Source organism: Glarea lozoyensis (genome assembly GCF_000409485.1).
Source record: "Glarea lozoyensis ATCC 20868 chromosome Unknown GLAREA5, whole genome shotgun sequence".
Taxonomy (NCBI): Eukaryota; Fungi; Ascomycota; class Leotiomycetes; order Helotiales; family Helotiaceae; genus Glarea; species Glarea lozoyensis.
Genome location: NW_007361000.1, coordinates 616,897 through 628,938, shown reverse-complemented (window position 1 = coordinate 628,938; position 12,042 = coordinate 616,897). Strand labels below are relative to the sequence as shown.

At 46.1% G+C, this 12,042-nt stretch overlaps 4 protein-coding genes across 4 annotated transcripts; 1 reads left to right on the top strand and 3 right to left on the bottom strand.

Annotated features, from left to right (window-relative positions):
• Positions 1-1,742: 1,742 nt before the first annotated feature.
• GLAREA_04413 (POZ) lies at positions 1,743-2,560 on the bottom strand (the record flags this gene model as incomplete). Its single annotated transcript, XM_008086790.1, has 2 exons — positions 1,743-2,448; positions 2,511-2,560. 2 exons carry the CDS (start codon positions 2,558-2,560, stop codon positions 1,743-1,745), a joined length of 756 nt encoding a protein of 251 aa, XP_008084981.1.
• Positions 2,561-3,592: 1,032 nt separating this feature from the next.
• On the bottom strand, positions 3,593-4,275 carry GLAREA_04412 (uncharacterized protein; the record flags this gene model as incomplete). The annotated part of the gene is made up of 3 exons (XM_008086789.1): positions 3,593-3,810; positions 3,860-4,020; positions 4,097-4,275. The coding sequence occupies 3 exons, from the start codon at positions 4,273-4,275 to the stop codon at positions 3,593-3,595; spliced, it is 558 nt and encodes a 185-aa protein (XP_008084980.1).
• A 587-nt stretch (positions 4,276-4,862) lies between these two features.
• GLAREA_04411 (uncharacterized protein) lies at positions 4,863-7,899 on the bottom strand (the record flags this gene model as incomplete). Its single annotated transcript, XM_008086788.1, has 3 exons — positions 4,863-5,370; positions 5,437-5,744; positions 6,610-7,899. 3 exons carry the CDS (start codon positions 7,897-7,899, stop codon positions 4,863-4,865), a joined length of 2,106 nt encoding a protein of 701 aa, XP_008084979.1.
• Positions 7,900-8,808: 909 nt separating this feature from the next.
• GLAREA_04410 (uncharacterized protein) lies at positions 8,809-10,030 on the top strand (the record flags this gene model as incomplete). The annotated part of the gene is made up of 4 exons (XM_008086787.1): positions 8,809-8,912; positions 9,013-9,146; positions 9,197-9,291; positions 9,341-10,030. The coding sequence occupies 4 exons, from the start codon at positions 8,809-8,811 to the stop codon at positions 10,028-10,030; spliced, it is 1,023 nt and encodes a 340-aa protein (XP_008084978.1).
• Between the last annotated feature and the right edge of the window lie 2,012 nt (positions 10,031-12,042).

The window sequence follows — 12,042 nt, the reverse complement described above, 5'->3', positions numbered from 1 at the left end:
CGTTTGGACTGCTGTGCAGATGTCCCGATCGCACATATTTGGCGTGAGATGTGCAATGTAGGAAGTCATCTGTGGGAAGATTGGCGATTGCCCGCAGTTCCAACAAATAATCACACAGCCGTCACGTCTAACTTAAGAAGTGTTTGAAGGCTGTACTCATCTTGGCATTTGAAGGTTGATGTGTGTGAGCAGCCGTATCTGTAGCGAAGGCATGCTGGTTGGAATAGGATTATCTTGGCGTTTCATCCGCACTCTGACTCTGTCACATCGCAAGCTATCCGACTGAATGGTCTCCGAGAGATCTCTATCCGGTGGGCATACATCCGAATAACGTTGATAACAGAATCTAGACGAGGTCGGTATTTTTTAGGCTTCGTTGTTGGTAGTTGGGGATTTCGTCCGCGTTGTGGGTGATTGATCATGACCTGGTGAAAGCTTTACAGCGAAACCCTTATTTGAAGCAAAGGCAGACCTTCAGAATTCCTGAATTCAAATATTATTGACAGTCAAATGATGTGAACAGATTTTGGTTGCCAGGCTTCTGTCCCGAGATTTGTGAGGGCCGAACAAACGGCATCGCCCCTGAGACTAGCATGTCATCCCACGGCTAGGAGGTACACAAATCGATCCGAAATCAGGTATGCCGATGAGATCAGTACAAGATTGCTCAAATTCGATGTGAATAGTATTCGATGTAAAGCGATCAAGTGGGTGATTGTGTTCAGCCCTATTTCGTTGACGTGAAGTGAGATGGGTAGAGATTATTTTGACGACGGATTTGGGGATGCGCCACTCGCTTGGGCCTAGAGGAGCCTGTAAGACGATCCGGAGAGCATCCACCAGTTATACTGGCCAGGAAGCGCTGGCCATCTTATGTAGTTGCTAGGTACAATCACGTAGAATTTTAAAATATTCTTACGAGTCGCAGAGCTGTCAGAATAGTGCCTTTGGAGGAAGGCCTTGGGTAGTCATCATAGCCCTCGCTTACTGTATACGGGCGACCCAATTGCACCTACGATAGAGGTGGAGCTTCGATAGATGGGAATGGTTTTGGGAAAGATGACAATTAGCCATCAGTTGTTGTAGGATTAAAATTTATAATATTATAAATTTTGGTAATGTTTTGGGCTTATTGAACTTGAAAGACCATTTTGAAAACTGTTGAGTTTGGACGCCTGTTTTACATGCATCACCAGTCAGTGCATTGCTAGACTGACGGGACACTCTCCAAGGTATAATGTTGAAAGAACGACTTTTAAACACTCCCCAATAGGTAAATATATCATTTTCAACAGACAAAATATTGGATACCTGCTCAGACATATACAGTAATTATGGCGTTTTAGGCAGACCACCGTTATCTTGCCATAAGATGGACCAGGAGTGTCCCTTCAGACTTCGAACGCACTGGTGTGTATGTCGTAATTGGGTGGATCTCGAAGTGATGAAATATTTTACAACTTGTTGAGACCGCATTTCCTAACTGTAAGTAATTGTACTTTAAAGATTTATGGATGAAGCTGGGGTTTCTTACAGAAAAAGGTATTTTTTCCATTGTGATTGTTAAAACGGCAATGAGATAATATTGAAAGCTTGTTATTCTCACACATCTCGTTCTCTCACACATTCGCTCCCCTCTAATTTTGATTGAGAAGGATAAGAGTCAAGCTTTCGTATTCTTCCACCACCAAGTTCCACCCTAGTTCAAAAACAGCGCAGCAGGTGATCCTAACGTTTTGCTCTTAATCCAGAGGCTTCTGGTCGTATCTGAGATCACTGGACCATATGAAATTTTTTTGTTTGTTAATTTCAGATCGGAGTAGCAAAACCATCTCAGCAGCAAATCCATCATAATTCTGTTCGAAATTGAGACATTCTTTGGGACACGTATACTTAGCCGTTTTTCGATCACAGTCATGGGGACCTGGAATAGATTTGTAGCATGCACCGCTTACAGCCAAAGCTCTCAAAGGATGTCCAGCGGGCGCAAATCTGAAGATGGCACTGATTGCTTCCGCCGGAGGGCATGCCCAAACTCTCTTGAAATCATTATGGGGACGCCATGCCCTATCCATGAAGCTGTAAAGGAGATCGCATGCAATGGCTCCCAATCCATACTTGTCTGAATATTCCATGAATTTGACGCAAGTCATTTCCCATTTCCAAATTTCGCGGCCCCTCACCCTACCTGTCCTGTCCGTAGGCCATCCGCCGAATAACATCTCTTCTGGGACTTTGCCTTGAATCATATAATTCATCAAAGGCTCAAAGAACTTAACATTATCCTCAGGGAGATGCAATTTCTGCTCTGTCGCTTCTTTGAAGCCACCGTTGAAGCATCGATCGAAGTAAGGTGAATAGTGACACAGTACTAGCTTCGGAAGGTTGAATATCTTGGAATCTGGCTTTTCTCCTACTTCGATTTCGACGTAGGGACCACGTAACATGCTATATCATGTTAGACTTTTTGTCTTAGATCTTCTTTAGTTATAGAGGGGAAAGATGCGTACTCTATCAATTCTGTGAGCTCAAGTTTCTTGGGAGGTGCAATCGGTGCCATGGCCGCGATGCTGTGGAGATAACACGCTGGAATGCAATTGGCCTACGGTTTGAAACTTGGTTGCGTTGCGTCGCGTCCTGACTTGCTTTGTGTCGATGTTGGAGATAGAGATGGGGAGAACAAAATTGCGAAGATAAAGTGGAAACAGCACATAAATACACAAGTATCTGAGTGAATGTAGAGTCCTGCAAAACCATTTAACCAGGTGATATCGGTTGGCAAGCAGTAGTTTAAATTCACTAAAAGTTTCAAATTCTTGAAAGCTAGCTCAACAAGTCACACAGGGTTGAAACATAATTTTCTCAGTGATGTATGATTTTTCAAGGCATGGGAGGGAATCCGGAAATTAATCAATGAGCGGACAATTGTGTTATCATTTCTGTGATCTTCAGAGAAAGCTTGAAGCGCTAAACTACTTAAAAAATCAGCGCAGCCTCGATTCTCAAGAATTGAATACCGAGATTGTGTCAAATAATGATCCTAATAATGAAAGCAGCTGAAAAGAAACTATGTGAACCTCCATTTCGGTCTTTCCCCAAATCTTCGCTCGCAGCCCAAACTCCAGAGTCCTTTCAATGTCAAGAACCTTTCCCCCCAAGTCACATTCTGACCAACCGTTTGAAATCCATTGCCCGTTCTCCATATCTCAATGCACCTCACTAGTGAACATCAAATGATGACCCATCCGGTAATAAGGTAATCTTCCCAATCAATCCGCACTCCAAACACCGTTCAATTTGAAATCGATCTTTGCCCCTGATATGATCTCTGAGCGCTCTCCTCGAACTCCCTTCTTCTCCTATACTTCAATCACCTCCGTCAACTTATAATCCGAGACTTGCATATCTTCCTCCGGGTGTTCAGCCAGCCAAGCCTGCGCGAGAAAGAGATCTGCAAGCAACTCCTTGGGAAAATCAAGATCTCTATTTGATAGGGCTCTCAGAAACTGCCCATGCTTGAATTTTCTCACCATCCTTGCGGTAGCGAGCATTCGCAGAGGACAACCAGTATTGGTCTGGCGATATACATCAATTATGCGTTGGATTCCACCCCCGTGCCATCCACTTTTAAACATAATTGAATGGCTGCGTTCTGAAGTTCACAGCATCGAAGAAATTGTCTAAGCAGCCAAACTTGTACTAAGTCGTCGTCTACTGGGGCCGTCTTTGAATCCGGCTTTAAAGATTCGTTGCTGTAACACCAGTGGAAGTAAAGCAGGACGATACGAGTGGAATGGTTGGATAGGTCAACTAGAGATTGTAAGAACGAAAACCTTTGACTGTCACAAAAGAAGCTCACTTATTGTGGTTTTGTCATCGACGAAAACGCTTCGCTCCAGTGCAGCAAATGCTTCTCTCAAGTATGGTGATCTCCGAATTACTTTATCCTCGTGAACACTAATAGTTCTTTGTTCCTCACCGGCGCCTACTAGGATAGGCACAAGTCTGTCAAAAGAAGTTCTACTACTTATTAGCGACAGGTGGATTTCACTCTCAAATTTTAAGATCGGAAATCTTAAGAAGGGAAAAAGCTTACGTTATCTCCGACACGGCCGTTTTCCTCTTCTTCGAGGACGACGGGTCGTTAGATACGTCCACCCTACGCTTCGTCGGGTTACTATTTATCGACGAGCCCGTAGCTGTCGACGCCTTAGGATTCTCTCGTCGGCCTTGCGAACCCGCCTTTTGATTAACTCGCTTTAAGGGAGTAGACATTTTCTACTTTTCTAAAGTCTCTAAAGTGAGGCCCTAAAATGAAAAAAATCTAAGATATAGTTAGTTATAATCTAAAGTAGTATAGGAGCAGAAACTATACTTTAGATCGTAAAATGAAACTCTTGCAAAAGGCGAAGTAAAGTTGTAGTAGAGTCCTGAGAATTCTGTGAGACTTTTGGTAGTGAGATTTTTGGTGGTAAGATTTTTGGTGGTGAGATTTTTGGTGGTGAGATTGCTAGTAGTGAGATCGTTAGTAGTCGCTGGTGGTGTAGTCTGAAGCTGAGGTTGTGGTGGTTGTGTAAGAAGAGAAGAAGATCGAGGGTCGAAAAACGAAATTTATAGATCGAATCAGGAAACCTGAGGACTTCCAAGCTAGATAAACGAGGGACAGGCTGAAGATCTAATTAGGAAGGAACTTGAAAGGAAGGTGCAACACAAGTATGTACTTGAAACATCTGTATATCAGGAGGGAGCCACCAGTTTAAATATATAGATTGGACTTAGTTATCATCTATGCATCTATCAACGATCTAAAATAATCCATCGAGCAACATGACCATCGCAATTATCGCTCAGGTTGTCCATACTTATTCCCACTGTGGATCAAGAGGGCCAAGCCAGCTCTCACCAACAGCTCTGAAGATCCTGACCTCACCTTTGAACATCTCAGAGAGGTCATAAGATCCAGGTTGAACCCTTTTCACGCCTCCAACATTCTGCTCAACGACTTTAAGTACCCCATTCCGGTCCACACTCGTTACCACAGCAGTATGATCAGGATCACCTGCCCACGCCTGTCTTCTCCCATCTTTGGATTTGAAGTGTGCTGATAATATTTGAACGATATCACCTCGGCCAACGCCAGCTTCGAGGACGCTACGTCCAGGATTTGGATCTGGAGTGACCGCAGGTACCAGGGTGTACACCGCAATGCCATGGATGTAAGATTGTGAGGACATACACGGTTCCTGACCGCTTGCCGAGCAAGTTGCTGCTACAGCTTTCAGACCGTCACTCGCTAGCGTCCAGCATTCTCCATTTCCAACTTGTTTTCCCATTTGAGATTCGCACCAACTCGCTAGCGGGTATGCATATCTGTATACGTTAGTATAGCTAAGAAATACGTTGTGAATGCTTCACCTTTCTTGACAATCTTCTAACCCAGCACGACTCAAAGGCGGCGGAGGAGGGAAATATCTTTGTTTGGACTGGACTCCCTCGGGGTAATTTTGGTCCCAGGTCAATTGTACTTTTGTTCGTCCGAGCGTACCGTTATCTTGAAGCACAGCAGAGAATGTGTGCGTAACTCGAACACCTTTTTGCACATAACCTCGCGTAGTAGCGTAAATGAATTTGGACCTGTCTATCGTTCGCGGAGGAAACACAGGTGGACTCTGAGCAAACCATAGGGACGCCAGATCTAGGTCGAGATCGAGGGGAACGGGTGCCTCGCGTGTTTTAGCATACGACTTAGTGGTCAGCGGAGTTCTTAAACATTTGATGTAACATAACGAACAAAGCCTGTAGGATGAAAACTGGTTGGGAATCTTCTGCTTTTTTGCCTGGAGTGGACCCGAGGATGATAAGCTGCCCAGGGGCCTTGTCTACTAGACGAGGCCTTCTCGTCACGAGCCATGTCGTAAGGAGATGATTTGAAAAACGCAATGGAAGGTTTCAGGGTTGCTGATAAGAATAAATACTGAAGCTTTGGGAACATACATTCAGTCCGTGGTAAGGGTATGGATCATGAATGAAAGGTACATCAGATGAGAAAGAGATGATGGCCGATTTTTCGTTGTGAATAGAGTGAAGTGCGCTGGTGCAGTAATAGCGTAGAATAAGAGAGATGACTTCCTCTTAGAAGCATAGCAGGCAGCGCACTGTCTCAATAAAAGCCCAAAAGCCCAATTCTCAAGACCTGGAGAAGCTGCGTTGAGAGCACGCTTCATTTTATGGCATAGCCATGAGGGCTTTTGCAGTGTCCCATAGAAGATCGCTCGACAGTGTGTTGCAAGACTGACGATACACCTCTCTGTGATAAATGGACAATATGTTCTGCTAAGTAAGTTATGTTTACTTGGCTGGTTGCAGTAAATATGCCACACTACCTCCTCTGATTACGCTGAATACCCCTGTCGAGGAAAGAGTCTAGGGGATCGTCTTCTGATATTACATAATTTAGAGGGTGTCCTGTCAGTCTTGCAACGAACTGGTCGTTGTCTCGAACTTGGTGGCACGATATTTGAGTGACATAACGGATGTTTTGAGCGCCGCTGATGTTGACGTGGGAATGCGAGATCATAACATATTCTCTGATTAATTGTAGCTACTTACAGATGGTTTAGGCTTACTTGCAAGTGGAATTGGTGGCGGTAAACTTGGATCATGTCCAACAACCGGGCTAGCTAACGCCGGCTTTTTCTTGGGTGGTGGAGGTGGTGGCTTTTTCTTAGCAATTACCGCAGCTGCTGAAGAGAAGCTCGTATTATAAGAACCATTAGAATTTGTGAGTTCCTGGGGCGGGGCCGGAGCCTGCGCATTATTTGGACTTGCCGCCATTCCAATTCCATACTTGCTATTTAGCTTATTGGCAGACTGCCAACCGGACTTGACTTGTTCTCCATGTCTCTCGCGGAAATTATTTGCAGTACCAGCAGCTGCTTTGGCATCACTGAAGGAGACTGAAGAAGGATCATTGCGGAAGGAACTTGCCGTCTTCAAAGCAGATTGCTTTTGAGCAAAGGTAGTGCCTTGACTTGGGGCATCCGCGCCTTGGGGCTTGGGGGAAAGGCGTGAGAAACGGGACTGCAACTCGCCCAGTTGTGGATTGCTCGCACGCGCTGCTGGAATCACTGGACTTCGCGAATCTGTGGAGGTTTGCTGCGATTCCTTTTCCTTCCCCCCAATACCTAGTCCAGCTACAGATATACCTGCGTTTCCCAGATTGTTCAAGGAGTTCTGGTTGAGTATTCCTTTGTGAGATTCTGGCTGTGGCCTTGGTGGTCTTGTAGCCAATGGCGGGGATGGCATTGGACTCGAGTTTTGCCGCGGTGGGAGCCGTGGCGGTAGACCAGGAGGTTGGGCCTTGCCAGATGGAAGAGGTAGAGGAGCACGCCCGCTGGTGGGCTTTCTAGGTTCGGGCTCAGGGAGTGCAAGAGGTAATCGTCCATCTGCTCCATCCTTTCGACCTGGAGGAGGCGGCAAATGGGAGGTAGAGAGACCAGTAGTATCTGCGCGGAAAGGAACTGGAGGGCCTTTTGGCTTTGCAGCCTCCTCTGCTTCTCTTTGTGCTTCCGCTTCTTCCGCCTGTCGCTTTGCCTCGATTTCTTCTCGGGATAATGGTGCTCCTAGACCTCGAGTATCGGGGGTTATCTGGTTTGGGAGAGCCGCTCCTCCATGGTAGTTGACATTCTTTGGTGGTGGACCGAAGGCGTAAGGGTCCTTCAAGGTGGACAAGGGACGAGATACATGATCTCGAGCTTCTTCGTTTGGATCCTTCCCTTTCCCCATCCATCCGGCCACAGTATTTATGCCTTTGCTCTCTCCTCTCAGGCTCCTGGTTTTGCCATCCTTTCCCTTCTCGGGATGCCATCCACCTTTGGCGATATCTTTAAACTTCGACATTGCGTATAAAACTTGTTTACTATCATATTGTTGCGACGAGGTGACGTAGGAAAGAGTAGGAGACGCCTAGGTGTCTCAAGTCTGATATTGGGTGTCTTTATCCTGGCTCCCAAACAAGAACAGCAAACACCTATTCAAAAGACCTCTTTCAAGTTCGCTTCAACCTCCATGCTTATTCCGTAGTAGCTCATATTGGCCGTTCATGTGTGAAATTTGTATGAGTTTCCGCCTTAGTTGAGGCAGTCCAGATCTTGCTGCAGAGGTGGCCCACATTATGTTAACACTCTGCTACATTGGCCATTCAGCTCTCCGGTTACCCAACCCCCAGGTCTACCTAGGTAATTCGAATGTTGAAAAAGACGAAGAATAATTGTGAAGGAATTTCGGTCCATATTTTAGGAGCATGATACAGCATAATACTTTCTTACAATATATCCACTACCTGGCGAAAGTTTGCCATCCAATCACAATACGGTTGGCCGCGTGGCCTAATGGTTAAGGCGTTGCATTTCGGTTCAGAATCACTGCAAAGATTGGGAGTTCGACTCTTCCCGCGGTCGTTCGCTTTTGCCCTTTCTTCCACTTTAATTCTTTTTGAAGATAAATCTTTTGATACCTGGGAAGCCTTCAATTGACATTTGTCTCCTAGCGAATTATCTCCGTACATTTATGACTCTTGTCCCTGTGTGATAAGGAAAGCGATATCGGGGGTAATTTGATCCGTGCTTCTGCGGCAGCTTCAAAATTCAAAGCTCCCCACCATCTACACCGCTTTGATTCAGGATATTCCACCGTACCTTAGCATGAGGTGTACATGTTGTATGTTCCAATTTAAATCGTGAAGCGCCGCGGAACGCTTCTTCCAGCTTTTTACCCTTTGCGATTCTCGAGTTGGATACAGAATCGACAATGTCGAGCTCAATTCCTGGTCGCCGTGAGCTTCCTGCCTCTCAATATGATCTTTCTACATATTGGGGACGAGTACGCCATTCCGCAGACATTTCAGATCCCAGGTGAGGAGGAATTGCTTTGTTTTCTGCAACAAAAAGTTGGTGGTGCACTTTTGTTTAATTGGAAGATAATCTGCTGAGGACGTTGACTTACATAGAACAGAACTTTACTCGTCAGTTCGGCAGGATTGGAACATGCGAAGAATTTAATAGCTGGATACAAACAAGGGCGGGTGGCAGAGATGAATGATGAGCTCTGGAAGGCAAAGAAGATTGTGGATTCGACATTACACCCAGGTTCGACGCCCAATTGCGGAATACAGAAACGAAATGCTCAATACAAATAGATACTGGCCTACCCGTCTTTCTACCGTTTCGCATGTCAAGCTTTGTCCTGTCAAACTTGGTCGTGACGGCGGGTATGCTGACACCTGGTCTCGGGGTAAGTGAAAAGATAGGCCATATGAATTCAATTGCTAACATTAACATAGACGACTGGAACTCTTCTTTGGCAGATCACCAACCAGTCTCTAAATGTTGCAATCAACAATGCGAATGCGAATAAATCCACCCCACTATCTACCTCCAAAATAGCCCAGTCGTATTTCACAGCCGTCGGAGCCTCGTGCTCAGTCGCACTTGGTCTTAATGCTCTCGTTCCCCGATTGAAGAGAGTTAGCCCAGCGGCGAAAACCATACTCGGAAGACTTGTGCCTTTCGCAGCCGTTGCAAGTGCTGGAGCTCTAAATGTCTTCTTGATGAGAGGAGAAGAGATGAGAGTAGGCATTGATGTATATCCTGTCCTGTCAGAAGCAGACAAAGCCAAACTCGCGGCGGAAGGAAAGTCCGAGTCAGAGGTGGCATCATTGGGGAAGAGCAAAAAGGCCGCAACGCTTGCTGTGTCTGAGACTGCTTTGAGCAGAGTTCTCAACAGCTCACCGGTCATGGTTGTTCCAGCGCTGGCATTAGTACGACTTCAGAAGCAGGATTGGCTCAAGCGAAACTCACGACTCACTTTACCTGTCAATCTCGGATTGATTCTAGGGACAAGTCTCTTTGCTTTGCCATTGGCTTTGGCCGCGTTTCCCCAAAGACAAGCTGTAGATGCATCTAGTCTCGAAGAGGAATTCTGGGGCAAAGGAGGTGAGAATGGGAAGGTTGTCTTCAATAGAGGCATCTGAAGTTTTAGTACACCAAAGTGCTATGGATATGTTTATACAGGGTTGCTTCTCCACGAACGGCACGATACTCATATGGCTTTCATCGCTTGATGTGGCACTATTATTCTACGTCGACGAATTTAGAGTCCGTAGCTACCGTGGATGTACCTACCTCGGTTTACAAGGAATGGATGTCATGATGATACCCAAATACAGAGATTTCGCTACTTATCTTCCGTTTATCTGGGCCAATCCGTGATTCAGAATACCGTGGTCCTGGACCTGTCCACCAAGTTACCTGGGTAGAAAGTGATTTAGTGAGACTTGGAGGAATAAGAGTAGTTTGATAACAAACACGTTCCCAATGTTCTGGTTTCTAGGTGATCAAATGACCATTTGATACTGAAAGTCAAGAAAATACCTAGATCCCACCTCAGCGCTCCAGTTTCAAAGCTGCGAAATGACGAAGTGATTCACGTGGTGTCGCACACGAAAGCAGCCAATCATAACCAGATCTTGCTTCCACACCATTTCTGGGGAACGAAATCGAGACCACACCAACCTGGGACGATCAGACGGATTCATTGATTACTCGCGTTCGTGTACCCTAGCTCTATCACAGAACTACTGTACGATCCATTCGTTAGGCGTCGAGTGGTGTTGTCTATCACCCGCGACTGATGATCTCTTTGTCTAAATTGCCACCACGTCGCTTCAGAAGGTTGTGTCCGGTAAAATATCGAAAAAGCCGGCCAAGAGTTTAGCTAAGCTACTGGAATGCGTTACGGACATTGTTTGACGTGCCCGTTATCTCTCAGGCTCCAGGACGTTGTTCGTCGATCCAGCATCTAAACCAGGTATTGCATCTCTATAAGGAGATCTGATAGAGGGGGCTTGGTGGAGGAGGGCTTAGTTAGGATTGGAACACTCCGAGTCCAGCGCCGGTAAATGTCAAGCTTGCACGTAGGCAGTGAGATATGTGAGGCGATGAGCCAACAAGTGGAGTGGGATGGGGAAATCGGAATGCCGGCCTTTTCATGTCCTGCTGAGCGAGCGACAAGGTCTGTCTATTCGTGAAGAGTTTGGGAGAGGGAATAAATGGAACGCAGCCATGCAGATATCAGAGTTGGTCTCTGTACCCCCTCCAGAAGAACTCGAGGTGTTCAAGAATAAAAGAAGCCATGGCTTCTGATTAACTGCGCATACTGTAGTTGGAGCGCCTTGATTATGCTGCTAGTTGTTGCGTGATGAAAGAGGGGCAAGCGGGCTGCGTCGTAATATTGTAAGAGAAAGGATGAGAGATGTAACAGTATTACGGCTCGATTTAAACATTGTAAGGTTATGTCGTAAAGCCTAGCGGTAAAACTGTTGCTTGTTGGTGTTGCAGTTTGAGAATTGTGTCTTCTAACTGCGATCGGGCTCTATTTCAATGTGATGTTTCTATGATTAGGTGCTTAACATAAAGAGAGATACAGTTATCTGTATTAATTAGGAATCTCCTTACGGAGTACAAGCCAATCTCCATGGCGGTATCAACTCACATTTCTGTCGGCTGCAGCTCTACCTCAGCGTCCATCCTGCCATTGAGTAAGCAGCCCTGGATCGTCCACGGGTGCCCAGGAGCTGCGAGTGGATTTCTACCCACTGAGCGGCGGTGATAGAGTGAGGAGTCCACAGGTCGCGCTTGCCTGAACACGGCTCGCTTGGGTTCGGGCGACCAGACTGCAGCGAAAGAGAGGAAACCCCAACTTCCACGACTCCAGAAAAGTCGTCCTCGCAGCAAGACGTCACGTTCGTATCGCTGGGAATTCAATCACCTCTGGCATACAATATCCATCTCTTGGAATCCTGCTGCCATCTCCATCCAACTCGATACCAGTACGAAAAGTCCCGAGTCTGAGCCGTGAATCGTGCATTCACTTACCCCCCAGCAACGCGACCGTCAACGACGCAAAAAACCCCCAACCAACCTTGACCTCGCAATTCGATCTAGACGAAAGCTCTCGAGTCTCCATCCTCGTTAGATTCAATGC